We start from the raw sequence: 18,833 nt of genomic DNA, 5'->3' as shown, positions 1-18,833 counted from the left end.
TATTCAGAAAGTACAAACATAATCTTAACAAAAATTTCAGGGAATTTTACAGTGATAATTCACAGTATCTACACTGACAAAATGAGAAATATATCAATAATACCACTGTTAAATTAGAAACAAGTGTAGTGATCGTGAAAACCATCCTCAATGTCCACATACAATTTAAAGACGAACTGATCCATGAAGGTAGAAATAGAAGCACACAGTAAATTAAATGTCCTCTTTCCACAGATGAAACACCCAGAAAAAATAACAGAAGAAAATCTAACTGCATTGATGGAATTTATTCTCCTGGGCTTTGTTGAAGTTCCCCATCTCCAGGGGTTTCTATTTGGATTATTCTTAATCATCTATATCATTATCTTGATAAGCAATGGCACCATATTTCTAATAACAAAACTGGACCCTGCTCTCCAGTCTCCCATGTATTTTTTTCTAGGCAGTTTTTCCTTTTTGGAAATCTGCTATGTATCCGTTACACTCCCAAGAATGCTCACCAATCTTTGGACCCAAAGAAGAGCAATATCTTTTGTTGCCTGTGCTACACAGATGTTTTGGGTACATATGATGGGAGCAACTGAGTGTTTCCTTCTGGCTGTAATGGCCTATGACCGTTATGTGGCCATTTGTAACCCTCTGCACTACCCCCTAGTTATGAACCACAAGGTCTGTGTCCAGCTGGTAGCTGGCTCCTGGGTCAGTGCGGTTCCAGTCCAAATAGGGCAGACATTCCAGATATTCTCTCTGCCCTTTTGTGGTTCTAACCTCATCAACCACTTCTTCTGTGACATCCCCCCGGTACTCAAGTTGACCTGTGGGAATACCTCTGTAAATGAAATGATGGTCTACATAGCTGCTGTGTTGTTTGTCATGGTTCCATTTCTACTGATTCTTCTCTCCTACGGCAAAATCATCTCTACGATTCTCAAATTGCCATCCACCAGAGGTCAGGCCAAAGCCTTCTCCACCTGCTCATCTCACCTTATAGTTGTGGCACTCTTCTTTGGATCAACCATTATCACATATTTAAGACCCAAGACTCAAGACTCAGCAGGAACTGGCAAAGTGCTTTCTCTTTTCTACACTATCATAATTCCCTTATTTAACCCCATGATATACAGTCTAAGGAACAAGGATGTCATAATGGCACTGCAAAAACTGCTATGTAAATAATTTACTTCATTTCAAAGTGAAACCATTTACAGCAATTGATGTCTCATAGGTGTTTAATATACTTTCAACAGCTATGTATCGTAAACTCAATTTATCCATTTCCAAAGTAAATGCTACTTATAACATTGAAAGCCTTTTCTTTCTTCTGTTATACAGTTATGTATGTGTCCACAAGTAGCACGTCACTTTGTCAGGAGCTGTATAATTTTATTGTGAAATTTCCTCTTTGGTAAAAACTTTTGACGAGATTCAATGGAACAGACTCAAGTGTAATGTAGTCTCTGTTATAGCACATATTGGAAATCACTTCCATAGAGTTGTCACAGCCATTTTTAAAACCAGGTTGGTGATGGAACATTAATTAAAATCATATATATATATATATATATATATATATATATATATCGGCTTAGCCATGATTCTACAGATAATCTTTGTTTTAGAGAAAAATGCACTTTTTGTTACGAATGTGGTTTTATAAATAAATGATGTTGGTACAATGATACTAGGGAATATTAGGCTATATGTGTATATCAAATTAAATATTTTACATAATATAATCCATTCGTATAATAAAACAATCATTTTTACAATATTTGCATATAATAAGGAGAGATTAGATGTAGTGATGGAAATGTCCACAAGTTATTATTTTAAGTATATTTTCTAGAGATGATACCTGGAATAGGAAAACTAGGGAAAAAGAAATAAATATTTATAAAAGTACCTCCTATAGAAACACAGATATTACACAGATACCTTGCATATGACATAGAAACGCATATTAGAAATGATCGATAAAGATATAATCATCAATTTTAATTATGGAAAAATCTGAGTAAATCATTCTATTATTTTTTTTTGTTTTACTGAAATTTTACACTTTAATACAATAAACCTGAGATATTTATGTAATTGTATAAAGCAAACAATACATTCGTATTCATTATGAATAAGGAAAATCACAAAGGTTAGTGATGTATGCTATTTCTCTATTTATATTTTTTCAAACTTTCATGCTCATCTAATGAATGCTTCACATAGAGACAAAACCGATCTCCAGTACCAGGAACAATCCTCAAATCATAAAAGAAAGAAAAATGTAAGCAAGTATTGAATCGATAAAAGGGTTCTCAGTGTTGACAAATTAGAAAGATAATTAGCAATATAAAAATTATACAGGCAATGACAAATATGAGTTTTTGGTCTTTGAAATAACAAAAAGAAACAAATAAAATTTGCATGATTATCAGAGATTACAATAGTGGTAAATTCATAAATTGGGCACATGTCTCTTGTTCAGTACCCCAAAAAAATGCATTACAATGTTTTTGTGTACTTGCTTGCAAAAATAATTTAAACAAATCCAGAAATGACAAAGAAAAAGAAATTAAAAACCTAAAACACTTAAAATGTTAACTGTTGAAACACTAACTAAGGTATATGTGAAATTAAGATCATTTAAATCTATTCAAACTTAATAGCAATAAAATAGATATGTTTTGAGGTTTCACCATCTCAACCCACTTAGGAAAATATTTTCCCTGAATAAGACAAATAATTGATCAAACAAATACTTTCTGTCCATAAAACCTGCACAGCACAACATAGAGGCAGCCCCTACTCAACTGAAGGCTATGCACCACTCTGCACATGCGTTTCATCTAACACAGGCAAGTACTGGAGGTCAGTAAGTAAACCGATGGAGTGTGCACAATAGAATGACACCGGACACAGCATATCATGTCTGCTGCTGTTATTGGAGCCAAGAGATATGAGTTTCAGTTTTGAGAAAATAATATCAATTATTTCTAAAACAAAGGTTTCTTACATATACATGCAAAAGCACATGTACTTAAACTGTTCTATGGAGGAGGAAAAAAAGCAATAATAACTAAATCTGGAAAAGTGTGAATTTTTATGTCACTTTGATTTTTGCATTGATTTTTTAAATTTATTTTAGAATGCTGTAGATCTCTGAGATTCAAGATGCAACAGATACTCACCATGTAAAGATGTATTTCAGGTCAAAATTTGCACTCAAATCAAAGTTAAATTTTAATTTTTCACTTTCTTTGTGATAGAGGAAATTAAAAATAAAATTGGTACTAAAATACTTCACAGATCATAGTACCCTAAATAAGTACAACATGTTTGTGTTAATAATTAATCAGATTAATGACTGAACATTATTTGGGCCAAACCCTTTTAATAAGCAAAATACTGCTTTATCTTTATTTATATATGCTTCTATGGCTCACTATAGAAAAGAGATATGCTGCCTTAACAGAGATTAAGTCTATGATTTCTTTCCCCTGAAACATATTTTTAGAAGTGACTTTCTTATTAAGAGTGTAGAGTTGCCCCGTTCGATTTAGCTCAGTGGTTATGGCATCGGCCCCTGGACCAGAGAGTGCCGGGTTTGGTTCCCACTAAGGGCATGTACCTCAGTTGCAGTTTGTCCCCGGGCCCGGTTGGTGTCTTTCCGGTGGCAGCCACTCAGTGTGTCTCTCTCATATTGATGTTTCTCTCTCTCTCTCTTCCTCCCTCTCTCCTTCCCGCTCTATCTGAGGGTAAATGCAAAAGTGTCCCTGGTGAGGTTTGAAAAAAAAGAACTTTAGAGTGAAGATAGTATACAACATGAGATTTCTCATTTCTTTGTCATCTTTCTTCTCTTTGTACTTTTATTTGCTTTAAAACACATACTTTTTTTCTTTCTAACCTCTATTTTCCAAACCACCTTATTCGTTGTTGGGGGGAAGACAGGTTCTATTAATCTTAAACATAAAAAGCCAAAGTGAGAGGTAACAGCATTTATTTGAGATTAAAAACAAAACAAAAGTAGTTATTTGAGTAGCACAGATTCACGCAGAAACCCCAATAGTGTTTGGGTTATGAGATGCAGGTAAGGGGTAGTGATGTAAAACAGAAGTGAAATAGTTACAGGAATAGAAATATATATAAATTTTGAGTTAGAGTTATACTTTCCTTACTCCAAAATTATAAAAACCTTCTTTTCATAGAATATTTCTATAATTTCCACTCTAAAATCTTTAAAGGTGCATTACTTGGAGTTATTCTCGCTGCAGCATAAAGTATTTTTAAAAGTTTATTCTTTTTTTCTCGAAGACTGCTAAATTGTCCCAATCGCATTTATTTCATACTTCCATAATTAGCCCATCTGGTAAGCTCTCTTGACTAAATGATGAATTCTCACTTGGACTGGAGACTTTTTCTGGGATTTATACTCCGTGGCATCCGCGGATCTCTGTCTCTGAGCACGACCTGTGCTGTGCAGCTATGAGGCTCAGGAAGCCAGTGCAGCTGGGCTGCTCCTCGGTGCGCATGCGCCCTGGCTGTCCATCTCTCAGCACCACTGTGTGCACATGGGTTCGCCTGGGGCCTCCCACAGCTCACTCCTCTCTGGGTTTCCTCTATGGCAAGGGGCTCCTGATACTTTGTGATAAACATTCCTAGTCACCCTCCGGTATCACACGACTGTAGGGGTTCCTGTCCTTGCACATGTTTTCCCTTCATAAGCATAAACCCTCAGAAATCACTGTTTACTAAATAATGTGAAGCAACATCTTATTTTTGTCATAGAAATTGATTCCAAGCCAAGATCCTTTAACAATGAAAGTGTTTTTAAAAATGCATCCCAGAATTGTTTGCTTGGGATCTTTTCTATCATCTCAGCTGGACTTAGGCCAGATACTCATTTTATTAGAAGTTTGAAACTGTAATTAAAAGTTTTATTGTGTTAGGTGGAAGAGATCCCTGGGGTAGACATGACAACTTTTATTTAAAGAACACCTTAAATATATAAAGAACAGAATACTTGAAAGGTGGCTTGGATATCTTTGAGGAAACAAGTATTTTACCCACATTCATTTAAATATTAAACCCTCTATTGTAAGAAAAATCAACAACATCCCAAATTAAAAAGGTAAGTATGAACTACTGTATAAGATATTAAGCTTTAGTTCATATTTTTAAATTTTAAATTATTGTTTAAATTATAGTAGAAAATTTATCTTCATATTAAAGCAACTCCTACATATTCTAATCCTATTAAATAAAATTTACAATGAAATGATAAATCATGATATTAAATCATTTTGAAATACTTAAAACTGTAATATTGAAGAATATTTTTGAGGTATAGGTAAAATTATAGAAAACTTCCTTTTAAGCCAACATGTAACGAATAAGTATAATATTTATGTATTCACCTTGATATTTTAATAGAAAAATTAATATAAAACAACCCGTAGAATAAACGACAACAACCATTAAGAAATGCAAAGAACATTTATTTCACAGAAAAAAACAATGAAATTAAGGATGTTTTAATGTAATAGAAATTAAGGACTTTTGAACATATAGAAATGTCTAAGTTTTATATGGTGTTTTATTAATTTCAGGATTTAATATCATATTTTATATCAAATATATAAATACAGCTGAAGCTGGGGTAGCTTCCTATATCTAACAACTTCGAATATTGTACACATTCCCTTTATTATTTGAATTTGTTCAAGAAATGGAGACTGGAATTTAAAATAAAACGATTATACATTGAATTTTATTTCCCTTGATTAATAAGAACTTAAACATTTACAAGAAAAGAGAGCAAAATAGATACGTTTGTTAGAGCACAAAAGTAAACCTCTGCTTTTTCTACCTTGCTCCCCTCTCAAGAAAAACATCCATACATCTTACACACTTCGTGTTATAGATTTATGCCTTCATCATCAAAAATTAGGTTTGCATAGTTACACATTATATATATTTTTGGCACCAGAAGTCATTTTATTCAAGGAATAAGGGTTAAATTATTTATATTAAATGCTTCCATTAATAAATGTGATCCATAATAATTGGAATTTTATTACATTGTACATTTACCTTTTTCTCCATTTTAAGAATAATGATTTTACTTAAACAGTGTTTGGTGTCTTACTTAGTGTTGGAATAAGGCATTTTCTAAGATCTATATTGTTCCCAAATATAAAATGTCACAGTCCTTGCTTCTTGAATCATTTAGTGATAATAAAAGAAAGGCATTAAAAGGACGTAGCCAGATTGCAACAGTGTGGGCTGGACAATGTGTAATGTTAGTGTTACGTCTGCAGATTAGAGTATAAGCCAAAAAACTGGCAAAGAATTAATAGAGACTTATAAAACAATTTGATGATTGCTTAAGATCTCAGTCCTTTCTCACATTAAACATGTGATACAAAGAAATAGTAAATTGCCATGGCCAGTTTGGCTCAGCAGTTAGAGTGTCAGCCTGTGATCCAGAGAGACCTGGGTTCGGTTCCTGCTAAGGGCACATACCTCCTTTGCAGTTTGTCCCCGGCCCTGGTTGGGTCGTGAGGGAGGCAGCCACTCGATGTGTCCCTTTCTCATCGATTCTTCTCTCTCTCTCTTCCTCTCCCTCCTTTCCACTCTATCTGAGTAATAAGTAGAAAAATGGCCTCGGTCGAGGATTGAAAATAAAAGAAAAAGAAATAGTAAATTGGAGGATATTTTTTTTATGCAGCTTAAAATAGAGAGTAAGGTTTAGAAAAATAAAAATTAGTTTGTAATAACAATAACAGCTAGAATTTAGAAATATTTGTATAAATGCTGGGATTTCTTTAACTTGCTTTGGATATAGTAAATGAATTCATTCATGTAACAATCCTAAGTATTTATAGGTTTGTTAGCCAATTTCAAACTGAAGTGAACGGGGCAATTAAACAACTTGCATGAGGTCACACAGCTAGCAAGGGGGAAGCTATAATTCAAACCCTGTCTATCTTGGGAGGAATATGTTGCTTATCCAAGACACCATAGTTACACTGTGTTTGGTGGACATGATTCAAACACACCAGGACAAGAAATGAAAGGCAGGGCTGGGTCCAATCTTTAGTCAAGAGATACTTGTGATGCAATATCTAAGGAAGAACATACTTTCAGGATTGTATGATGCAGAATTAGCCTGTCCTGAAAAAGAGTGAGTGCCTCTTAAGTGTTGTACCCATGGGGTGTCACTACCTTACTCTAGTCTTGGCCCCAATGAAAGAAAAGAATGGAAAAACTTACCACCACCAAGAAACTTAATAATTTATTAAGTATAATTTTGCTAAGCAATGTGTTATACAACCTGGGGACTAAAAATTAAAGAATATAATATCAGCCCTGGCTGTTTTGGCTCAGCGGTTAGAACGTTGACCCATAGACCGGAGAGTCCAGGGTTTGGTTCCCAATAAGGGCACGTATCTTGGTTGCAGTTTGTCCCTGGCCCTGGTTGGGATTGTTTGGGTGGCAAACACTCGATGTGTCTCTCTCACATCGATGTTTCTCTCTCTCTCCTTCCTGCTCTATATGAAGATAAATGCAAAAAATATCCTCAGGTAAAGATAAAAAAAAATGAAGAAAAAATAATAATAAGTGAAAAAATGTAATATCATATTTATAATTATAATTATAAAACCATAATTAATGAACAGGTTAAAACTGATAGGCAATTGTAATAATATGATTTTATTTGATTATCACAAATAAGAAAACAAACTTTTGAAAAAGTGATCAATTTCTTTATTTCACACAGATTTTGGAGTTAAGATTCAAACTCAAGTCCAATAAATTTAAAAACCTACAATCATAACACCTTTGTATAAATGGTCAAAGTACCCATCATTAGTGAGTCTCAATATCTTCACCTTTTTTTTTTTTTTTTTTTTTTTTTTATCCTCACCCGAGGACATTTTTCCATTTTTTGTTCAGGTAGAGTGGGAGGGAGAGAGAGGAACAGAGAGAGAGAGAAACATCGATGTGAAAGGAACACATCGAGTGGCTGCCACCTGCACAACCGACCAGGGCCGGGGACAAACTGCAGCCGAGGCACGCGCCCTTAGCGGGAACCGAACCCGGGTCTCTCAGGACCGCAGGCCGACGCTCTAACTGCTGAGCCAAACCGGCCAGGGCTCTTCACCTATTTTAAAGGGAGTTTATAAATGGTTAGTTAAAGCTTTCTTGTTTTTTAAGGAACAACAAAAGTAGTGGAGAGGCAAAAAACACCACATAAGCTTCACAGGCAATGAATTTCTCCCCCTGCCCACACACATACACACAGGTAACACACATTCCAGGCCATTCCTGTTTCCCAGGGTTTTCCTCTTTTCTATTTGTGTTTGAATGTGTGTTCCCAGGCACCATTTCCTGAATAACACTCCCTTATATTCCCCAATCAGTAGTCTACTAAAAAATCATTTGTTTTATTCCACTTTGTACACTAAAATATTCTCTGTCTTTTGTAAATGACCTAATAATATGAAATGTATAATAAGAAAATGTACGTTCAGGATAGTCGAGTGATGGCAGAGAAATGAAGGATTGCAGTAGGCAGTTGAAAATGGATGAGGAAGACAGTTTTTGATACAGAGCTGGATTGTCAAGAAATGTGGTTCATTAAAAGTCAGATCATATGGCAAAGCAGGGGTTTATCTTCAACGACTCCCAAGTTTGCCAGGGTCTGTGCTGAGCAGGACATAGTTTGGTTTATCCATGACTGTATTTAGAAAGTACAAACATGATCTTAACAAAAATTTCAGGGAACTTTACAGTGATAATTCACAGTATCTACACTGACAAGATGAGAAATATATCAATAATACCACTGTTAAATTAGAAACAAGTGTAGTGATCGTGAAAACCATCCTCAATGTCCACATACAATTTAAAGACGAACTGATCCATGAAGGTAGAAATAGAAGCACACAGTAAATTAAATGTCCTCTTTCCACAGATGAAACACCCAGAAAAAATAACAGAAGAAAATCTAACTGCATTGATGGAATTTATTCTCCTGGACTTTGCTGAAGTTCCCCATCTCCAGGGGTTTCTATTTGGATTATTCTTAATCATCTATATCATTATCTTGATAAGCAATGGCACCATATTTCTAATAACAAAACTGGACCCTGCTCTCCAGTCTCCCATGTATTTTTTTCTAGGCAATTTTTCCTTTTTGGAAATCTGCTATGTATCCGTTACGCTCCCTAGAATGCTCACCAATCTTTGGACCCAGAGAAGAGCAATATCTTTTGTTGCCTGTGCTACACAGATGTGTTGGGTACATATGCTGGGAGCAACTGAGTGTTTCCTTTTGGCTGTAATGGCCTATGACCGTTATGTGGCCATTTGTAACCCTCTGCACTACCCCCTAGTTATGAACCACAAGGTCTGTGTCCAGCTGGTAGCTGGCTCCTGGGTCAGTGCGGTTCCAGTCCAAATAGGGCAGACATTCCAGATATTCTCTCTGCCCTTTTGTGGTTCTAACCTCATCAACCACTTCTTCTGTGACATCCCCCCAGTACTCAAGTTGACCTGTGGGAATACCTCTGTAAATGAAATGATGGTCTACATAGTTGCTGTGTTGTTTGTCATGGTTCCATTTCTACTGATTCTTCTCTCCTACGGCAAAATCATCTCTACGATTCTCAAATTGCCATCCACCAGAGGTCAGGCCAAAGCCTTCTTCACCTGTTCATCTCACCTTATAGTTGTGGCACTCTTCTTTGGATCAGCCATTATCACATATTTGAGACCCAAGACCCAAGACTCAGCAGGAACCAACAAAGTGCTTTCTCTCTTCTACACTATCATAATTCCCTTATTTAACCCCATGATATACAGTCTAAGGAACAAGGATGTCATTATGGCACTGCAAAATCTGCTATGTAAATAATTCACTTCATTTCAAAATGAAACCTTTACAGCAATTGATGTCTCATAGGTGTTTAATATACTTTCAACAGCTATGTATCGTAAACTCAATTTATCCATTTCCAAAGTAAATGCTACTTATAACATTGAGAGGCTTTTCTTTCTTCTGTTATACAGTTATGTATGTGTCCACAAGTAGCACATCACTTTTTCAAGAGCTGTATAATTTTTATTGTGAAATTTCCTCCTCGGTAAATTCTTTTGACAAGATTCAATGGAATAGACTCATGTGTAATGTAGTCTCTGTTATAGCACATATTGGAAATCACTTCCATAGAGTTGCCACAGCCATTTTTAAAACCAGGTTGGTAATGGAACATTAATTAAAATTATATATATATATATATATATATATATATATATATACACACACACAAACACACACACATATATATCGGCTTAGCAATGATTCTACAGATAATCTTTATTTTAGAGAAAAATGCACCTTTTGTTAGGAATGTGGTTTTATAAATAAATGATGTTGGTACAATGATAGTAATGAATATTAGATTATGTGTGTATATCACATTAAATATTTTACATAATATAATCTATTGATATAATAAAACAATCATTATTACAATATTTGCATATAATAAGGATTAGATGTAGGGATGGGAATGGCCACAAGTTATTATTTTAAGTATATTTTCTAGAGATGATTGCTGGAATACGAAAACTAGAGAAAAAGAAATAAATATTTATAAAAGTACCTCCTATAGAAACACAGATATCACACACATACCTTGCATACGACATAGAAACGCATATTAGAAATGATCAATAAAGATATAATCATCAATTTTAATTATGAAGATATCAGAGTAAATCATTCTATTATTTTGTTTTACTGAAATTTTGCAGTTTAATACAATAAACCTGAGATACTTATGTAATCGTATAAAGCAAACAATACATTTGTATTCATTATGAATAAGGAAAATCTCAAAGGTTAGTGATGTGTGCTATTTCTCCATTTACATTTTTCAAACTTTCATGCTCATCTAATGAATGCTTCACATAGACAGACAACAGATCTACAGTACCAGGAACAATCTTCATATCAAAAAAGAAAGAAAAATATAAGCAAGTATTGAATCGATGAAAGGGTTCTCAATGTTGACAAATCAGAAACATAATTACCAATATAAAAATTATACAAGCAATGACAAATATGAGTTTTTGGTCTTTGAAATATCAAAAAGAAACAAATAAAATTTGCATGATTATCAGAGTTTACAATAGTGGTAAATTCATAAATTGGGCATATGTCTCTTGTTCAGTACCAAAAAAAATACATTACAATGTTTTTGTGTACTTACTGAAAAAATAATTTAAACAAATTCATAAAAGACAAAGAAAAAGAAATTAAAAACCTAAGACACTTAAAATATTAACCTTTGAAACACTAACTAAGGTATATGTGAAATTAATTAAGATCATTTAAATCTATTCAAACTTAATAGCAATAAAATAGATACGTTTTGAGATTTCAACATTTCAACCCACTTAGGAAAATATTTTCCCTGAATAAGACAAAAAATTGATCAAACAAATACTTTCTGTCCATAAAACCTGCACAGCACAACATAGAGGCAGCCCCTACTCAACTGAAGGCTATGTACCACTCTGCACATGCGTTTCATCTAACACAGGCAAGTACTGGAGGTCAGTAAGTAAACCGATGGAATCTGCACAATAGAATGACACTGGACACAGCATATCATAATGTCTGCTGCTGTTATTGTAGCCAAGAGACATGAGTTTCAGTTTTGAGAAAATATCAATTATTTCTAAAACAAAGGTTTCTTACATATACATGCAAAAGCACATACATGTACTTAAACTGTTCTGTGGAGCAGGAAAAAAAGCAATAATAACTAAATCTGGAAAAGTATGAATTTTTATGTCACTTTGATTTTTGTATTGATATTTTTTATTTATTTTAGAATGCTGTAGATCTCTGAGATTCAAGATGCAACAGATACTCACCATGTAAAGAAGATGTAATTAAGGTCAAATTTTGCACTCAAATCAAACTAAAATTTTAATTTTTCACTTTCTTTATGATGCAGGAAATTGAAAACAAAATTGATACTAAAACAGTTCACAGATCATAGAACCCTAAATAAGTACAACATGTTTGTGTTAATAATTAATCAGATAAATGACTGAACATTATTTGGACCAAATCCCTTTTAATAAGCAAAATACTGGTTTATCTTTATTTATATATGCTTCTATGGCTCACTATAGAAAAAGAGATATGCTGCCTTAACAGAGTTTAAGTCTATGATTTTTTTCCCCTGAAACATATTTTTAGAAGTGACTTTCTTATTAAGAATGTAGAGTTGCCCTGTTCGATTTAGTTCAGTGGTTATAGCATCGGCCTGTGGACCAGAGAGTCCCTGGTTTGGTTCCCACTAAGGACATGTACCTCAGTTGCAGTTTGTCCCCGGCCCGGTTGGGTGGTGTGGGTGACAGCCACTCAATGTGTCTCTCTCATATTGATGTTTCTCTCTCTCTCTTCCTCCCTCTCTCCTTCCTCTATCTGAAGGTAAATGCAAAAGTGTTCCAGGTTGGGATTGAAAAAAAAAAAGAATGGTAGAGTTAAGGTAGTATACAACATGAGATTTCTCATTCCTTTGTCATCTTTTTTCTCTTTGTACTTTTATTTGCTTTAAAACACATACTTTCTTTCTAACCTCTATTTTCCAAACCACCTTATTCGTTGCTGGGGTGAAGACAGGTTCTATTAATCTTAAACATAAAAAGCCAAAGTGAGAGGTAACAGCATTTATTTGAGATTAAAAACAAATCAAAAATAGCAATTTGGGTAGCACAGATTCAGGTAGAAACCCAAATAGTGTTTGGGATATGAGATGCAGGTAAGGGGTACTGATGTAAAACGGAAATGAAATAGTTACATGAATAGAAATATATATATAAATTTTGAGTTAGATTTAAACTTTCCTTTCTCCAAAATTATAAAAACCTATTTTTTCATAGAATATTTCTATAATTTCCACTCTCTAAAATCTTTAAAGGTGCATTACTTGGAGTTATTCTCGCTGCAGCATAAAGTATTTTAAAAATTTTATTCTTTTTTTCTCGAAGACTGCTAAATTGTCCCAAACGCATTTGTTTTATACTTCCATAATTAGCGCATCTGGTAAGCTCACTTGACTAAATGATAAATTCTCACTTGGACTGGAGTCTTTTTCTGGGATTTATACTCCGTGGCATCCGCGGCTCTCTCTCTCTGAGCACGACCTGTGCTGTGCAGCTATGAGGCTCAGGAAGCCAGTGCAGCTGAGCTGCTTCTCAGTGCGCATGCGCCCTGGCTGTCCATCTCTCAGCACCACTGTGTGCACATGGGTTCGCCTGGGGCCTCCCACCGCTCACTCCTCTCTGGGTTTCCTCTATGGCAAGGGGCTCCTGATACTTTGTGATAAACTTTCCTAGTTGCTCTCCAGTATCACAGGACTCTAGGGGTTCCTGTCCTTGCACATGTTTTCCCTTCATAAGCATAAACCCTCAGAAATCACTGTTTACTAAATAATGTGAAGCAACATCTTATTTTTGTCATAGAAATTGATTCCCAGCCAAGATTCTTTAACAATAAAAGTGTTTTTAAAAATGCGTCCCAGAATTGTTTGCTTGGCATCTTTTCTATCATCTCAGCTGGACTTAGGCCAGATACTCATTTTATTAGAAGTTTGAAAGTATAATTAAAACTTTTATTCTGTTAGGTGGAAGAGTTCCCTGGGGTAGACATGACAACTTTTATTTAAAGAGCACCTTATATATATAAAGAACAGAATACTTGAAAGGTGGCTTGGCTATCTTTGAGGAAACAAGTATTTCACCTACATTCATTTAAATATTAAACTCTCTATTGAAAGAAAAATCAACAACATCCCAAATTAAAAGGTAAATATGAACTACTTTATAAGATATTAAGCTTTAGTTCATATTTTTAAATTTTAAATTATTATTGAAATTATAGTAATATATTTATCTTCATATTAAAGCAACTCCTACATATTTTAATTCTACTAATTAAAATTTACAATGAAATGATAAACCATGACATTAAATCACTTTGCAATACTGAAAACTGTAATATTGAAGAATATTTTCGAGGTATAGGTAAAATTATAGAAAACTTCATTTTAAGCCAACATGTAACAAATAAGTGTAATATATATGTATTCAGCTTGATATTGTAATAGGAAATTTAAAATCAAACAATCCATGAAATGAACTATAACCATTAGGGAATCCAAAGAACACTTATTTCACAGAAAAAAATATAAAAATAAGGACATTGCAATATAATACAAATTACAGATTTTTTAACATATGAAATGTTTAAGTTTTATTAATTTCAAGGTTTAATATAATATTATGTATCAACTATGCAAATACAATTGAAGCTTGGGTCGCTTCCTATAGGTAACAACTTCGAATATTGTACACATTCCCTTCATTATTTAAATTTGTTCAAGAAATGGAAACTGGAATTTAAAATAAAACTATTATACATTAAATTTTATTTTCCTTGATTAATAAGAACTTAAACATTTACAAGAAAGAAGAGCAACATAGATACTTTTGTTAGAGCACAAAAGTAAATCTCTGCTTTTTCTACCTTGCTCTCCTCACAAGAAAAACATCCATAAATCTTATACACAGTTCATGTTATATATTTATGATTTAGTCACCAACAATTAGGTTTGTACAGTTAGACATTATATATATATTTGGCACCTGAAGTCATTTTACACAAGGAATAAGGATAAAATTATTTATATTAAATGCTGCCATTAATAAATGTGATACATAATAATTGGAATGTTGTTACATTTTACATTTACCTTTTTCTCCCTTTAAGAATAATGATTTCACTTAAACAGTGTTTGGGGCTTAACTTAGTGTTGAAATTAGGCATGTTCTAAGATCTATATTGTTCCCAAGTATAAAAAGTTGCAGTCCTTGCTTCTTGGATCATTTGGTGAGAGTAAAAGAAAAGACATTAAAAGGAAGTAGCCAGATTGCAACAGTGTGGGCTGAACAGTGATGTGTAATGTTGGTGTTATGTCCACAGATTAGAGTATAAGCAAAAAAATTGGCAGAAAATTCATAGAGAATTGGATAACAATTTGATGATTGCTTAACATCTCAATCCTTTCACACATTAAACATGTGCTACAAAGAAATAGTAAATTGGAGGGTATTTTTTAGTGCTGCTTAAAACAGAGAGTGAAGTTCAGAAAAATAAAAATTACTTTCTAATAACAAAAACAGCTAAAATTTAGAAATATTTGTATAAATGCTGAGATTTCTTTAACTTGCTTTGGATATAGTAAATGAATTTTTTGTGTAACAATCTTAAGTATTTATACATTTCGAACTGAAGTGAACAGGGCAATTAAACAACTTGCATGAGATCACACAGCTAGCAAGGGGGAAGTTATAATTCAAATCCTGTCCATCTTGGGAGGAATATGTTGCTTATCCAAGACACCATAGTTACACTGTGTTTGGTGGACATGATTCAAACACACCAGGACAAGAAATGAAAGGCAAGGCTGGGTCCAATCTTTAGTCAAGAGATGCTTGCGATGCAATATCTAAGGAAGAACATACTTTCAGGATTGTATGATGCAGAATCAGCCAGTCCTGAAAATGAGTGAGTGCCTCATAAGTGTTGTACCCATGGGGTGTCACTACCTTACTCTAGTCTTGGCCCCAATGAAAGAAAAGAATGGAAAAACTAATCTCCAACAAGAAACTTAATACTTCCTTAAGTACAGTTTTGCTAAGCAATGTGTTATACAACCTGGAGACTAAAGATTAAAGAATATAATATCATATTCACAATTATAATTATATAACCATAACTAATAAACAGATTAAAATTGATAGGAAATTGTACCAATATGGTTATATTTAATTATCACAAATAAGGAAACAAACTTTTAAAATGTGATCAATTTCTTTATTTCACACATATTTTGGAGTTAAGATTCAAACTCAAGTCCAATAAATTAAAAAACCTAGCAATCATAAAACATTTGTGTAATTGGTCGAAGTACCCATCGCTAGTGAGTCTCAATACCTTCACCTCTTTTAAAGGGAGTTTACAAATGGTTACCTAATGTAATTTTTTTTTTAAGAAAAAGCAAAGGTAGTGGAGGGGCACACATATACTGCATAAACATCACAGGAAATGTATTTCTCCCCTTACCCCACACATACACATAGGTTACACACATTCCAGGCCATTCCTGTTTCCCAGGGTTACCCTCTTGCCTGTTTCTCTCTGAATCTGTGTCCCCAGGCAACTATTCCAGAACATGACTCTTTTATATTCCTCACTCAGTAGTCTACTAAAAAATCATTTGTTTTATCCCATTTTGTATAATAAAATATTCTCTCTAACTTTTGTAAATGATGTAATTACATGAAATGCATAATAAGGACACGTATGTTCAGGATAGTCGAGTGATGGCAGAGAAATGAAGGATTGCAGTAGGCAGTTGAAAATGGATGAGGAAGACAGTTTTTGATACAGAGCTGGATTGTCAAGAAATGTGGTTCATTAAAAGTGAGATCATATGGCAAGCAGAGGGTTCATTTTCAACAATTCCCAAGTTTTCCAGTGTCTGTGCTGAGCAGGACATAGTTTGGTTTATCCACGGCTGTATTCAGAAAGTACAAACATAATCGAAACAAAAACTTCAGAGAATTTTACAGTGATAATTCACAGTATCTACAATGACAAAATAAGAAATATATCTATAATACCATTCTTAAATTAAAAATAAGTGTCGTGATTATGAAAACCATCCTCAATGTCCAGATACAATTTAAGGAAGAGTAACTGATCCATGAAGGTAGAAATAGAAGCACACAGTAAATATCCTCTTTCCACAGATGAAACACCCAGAAAAAATAACAGAAGAAAATCTAACTGCATTGATGGAATTTATTCTCCTGGACTTTGCTGAAGTTCCCCATCTCCAGGGGTTTCTATTTGGATTATTCTTAATCATCTATATCATTATCTTGATAAGCAATGGCACCATATTTCTAATAACAAAACTGGACCCTGCTCTCCAGTCTCCCATGTATTTTTTTCTAGGCAATTTTTCCTTTTTGGAAATCTGCTATGTATCCGTTACCCTCCCAAGAATGCTCACCAATCTTTGGACCCAGAGAAGAGCAATATCTGTTGTTGCCTGTGCTACACAGATGTGCTGGATTCTTATGTTGGGAGCAACTGAGTGTTTCCTTTTGGCAGTAATGGCCTATGACCGTTATGTGGCCATTTGTAACCCTCTGCACTACCCCCTAGTTATGAACCACAAGGTCTGTGTCCAGCTGGTAGCTGGCTCCTGGGTCAGTGGAGTTCCAGTCCAAATAGGGCAGACATTCCAGATATTCTCTCTGCCCTTTTGTGGTTCTAACCTCATCAACCACTTCTTCTGTGACATCCCCCCGGTACTCAAGTTGACCTGTGGGAATACCTCTGTAAATGAAATGATGGTCTACATAGTTGCTGTGTTGTTTGTCATGGTTCCATTTCTACTGATTCTTCTCTCCTATGGCAAAATCATCTCTACGATTCTCAAATTGCCATCCACCAGAAGTCAGGCCAAAGCCTTCTCCACCTGCTCATCTCACCTTATAGTTGTGGCACTCTTCTTTGGATCAGCCATTATCACATATTTGAGACCCAAGACCCAAGACTCAGCAGGAACCGACAAAGTGCTTTCTCTCTTCTACACTATCTTAACTGCCTTATTTAACCCCATGATATACAGTCTAAGGAACAAGGATGTCATTATGGCACTGCAAAAACTGCTATGTAAATAATTTACTTCATTTCAAAATGAAACCATTTATAGCAATTGATGTCTCATAGGTGTTTATTATACTTTCAACAGCTATGTATCGTAAACTCAATTTATCCATTTCCAAAGTAAATGCTACTTATAACTTTGAGAGGCTTTTCTTTCTTCTGTTATACCGTTATGTATGTGTCCACAAGTAGCACGTCACTCTCTCGGGAGTTGTATAATTTTATTGTAAAATGTTCCCCCTCGGTAAGAAGTTTTGACGAGATTCAATGGTATAGACTCCAGTGTAATGTAGTGTCTGTTATAGCACATATTGGAAATCATGTCACTCATTTCCACAGAGTTGTCACAACCATTTTAAAAACCAGGTTGGTTGAGTTGTATGAGTACTCTATATATTTTGGAAATTAACCCCTTATCTGATGTATCATTGACAATGATGTTCTCCTATGCTGTAGGTTGCCTTTCCATTTTGATGGTTGTTTCTTTTGCTGTGCAGAAGCTTTTCAGTTTGATGTAGTCCCATGTGTTCAGTTTTTTCATAGTTTCTGTTACTTTAGGTGATGTATCAGTGAAAATTCTGCTGCATATGATGTCCGAAATATTGTTGCGTACATTTTCTTCCAGAATTTTATGGATTCACGGGTCAGTTTTTTTAAGTCTTTTATTCATTTTGAGTTTATTTTTGTGTGGTGTAAGTTGATGGTCTAGTTTCATTTTTTTGCATGTAGGTGTCCAAATTTCCCAACAGCATTTATTAAAGAGGCTGTCTTTACTCCACTGTATGCTCTTGCCACCTTTGTCATATATTAATTGGGCATATTGCCTTGGGTCCATTTCTGGTTTTATATTCTGTTCCACTGGCTTATATGCCTGTTCTTGTGCCAGTGCCAGGCTGTTTTGATGACAGTAGCTTTGTAGTATAACCTGATATCTTGTATTGTGATCCCACCTACTTTGTCCTTCTTTTTCAAGATTGCTGTGGCTATTCGGGGTCTTTTTTGGTTCCATATG

At 34.4% G+C, this 18,833-nt stretch overlaps 3 protein-coding genes across 3 annotated transcripts; all 3 read left to right on the top strand.

Moving 5' to 3' along the window:
- Window positions 1-219: 219 nt before the first annotated feature.
- LOC118628955 (olfactory receptor 10AG1-like) lies at window positions 220-1,176 on the top strand. The gene has a single exon (XM_036260031.1). It carries the CDS (start codon window positions 235-237, stop codon window positions 1,174-1,176), a length of 942 nt encoding a protein of 313 aa, XP_036115924.1. The 5' UTR covers window positions 220-234.
- Window positions 1,177-8,956: 7,780 nt separating this feature from the next.
- On the top strand, window positions 8,957-9,913 carry LOC118628954 (olfactory receptor 10AG1-like). The gene has a single exon (XM_036260030.1). It carries the CDS (start codon window positions 8,972-8,974, stop codon window positions 9,911-9,913), a length of 942 nt encoding a protein of 313 aa, XP_036115923.1. The 5' UTR covers window positions 8,957-8,971.
- A 6,965-nt stretch (window positions 9,914-16,878) lies between these two features.
- On the top strand, window positions 16,879-17,835 carry LOC118628953 (olfactory receptor 10AG1-like). Its single transcript, XM_036260028.1, has one exon. The coding sequence runs from the start codon at window positions 16,894-16,896 to the stop codon at window positions 17,833-17,835; it is 942 nt and encodes a 313-aa protein (XP_036115921.1). The 5' UTR covers window positions 16,879-16,893.
- The last annotated feature ends 998 nt before the right edge of the window (window positions 17,836-18,833 follow it).

Source organism: Molossus molossus, unplaced genomic scaffold (assembly GCF_014108415.1).
Source record: "Molossus molossus isolate mMolMol1 unplaced genomic scaffold, mMolMol1.p scaffold_m16_p_13, whole genome shotgun sequence".
NCBI lineage: Eukaryota > Metazoa > Chordata > Mammalia > Chiroptera > Molossidae > Molossus > Molossus molossus.
Note: the sequence above shows the minus strand (reverse complement) of the source record. Positions and strands in the feature narration are given on the sequence as shown.

Excerpts from the sequence above, each read along its gene's own strand:
- LOC118628955 (XM_036260031.1), top strand. The coding sequence starts at position 235 with ATGAAACACCCAGAAAAAATAACAGAAGAAAATCTAACTGCATTGATG.
- LOC118628954 (XM_036260030.1), top strand. The coding sequence starts at position 8,972 with ATGAAACACCCAGAAAAAATAACAGAAGAAAATCTAACTGCATTGATG.
- LOC118628953 (XM_036260028.1), top strand. The coding sequence starts at position 16,894 with ATGAAACACCCAGAAAAAATAACAGAAGAAAATCTAACTGCATTGATG.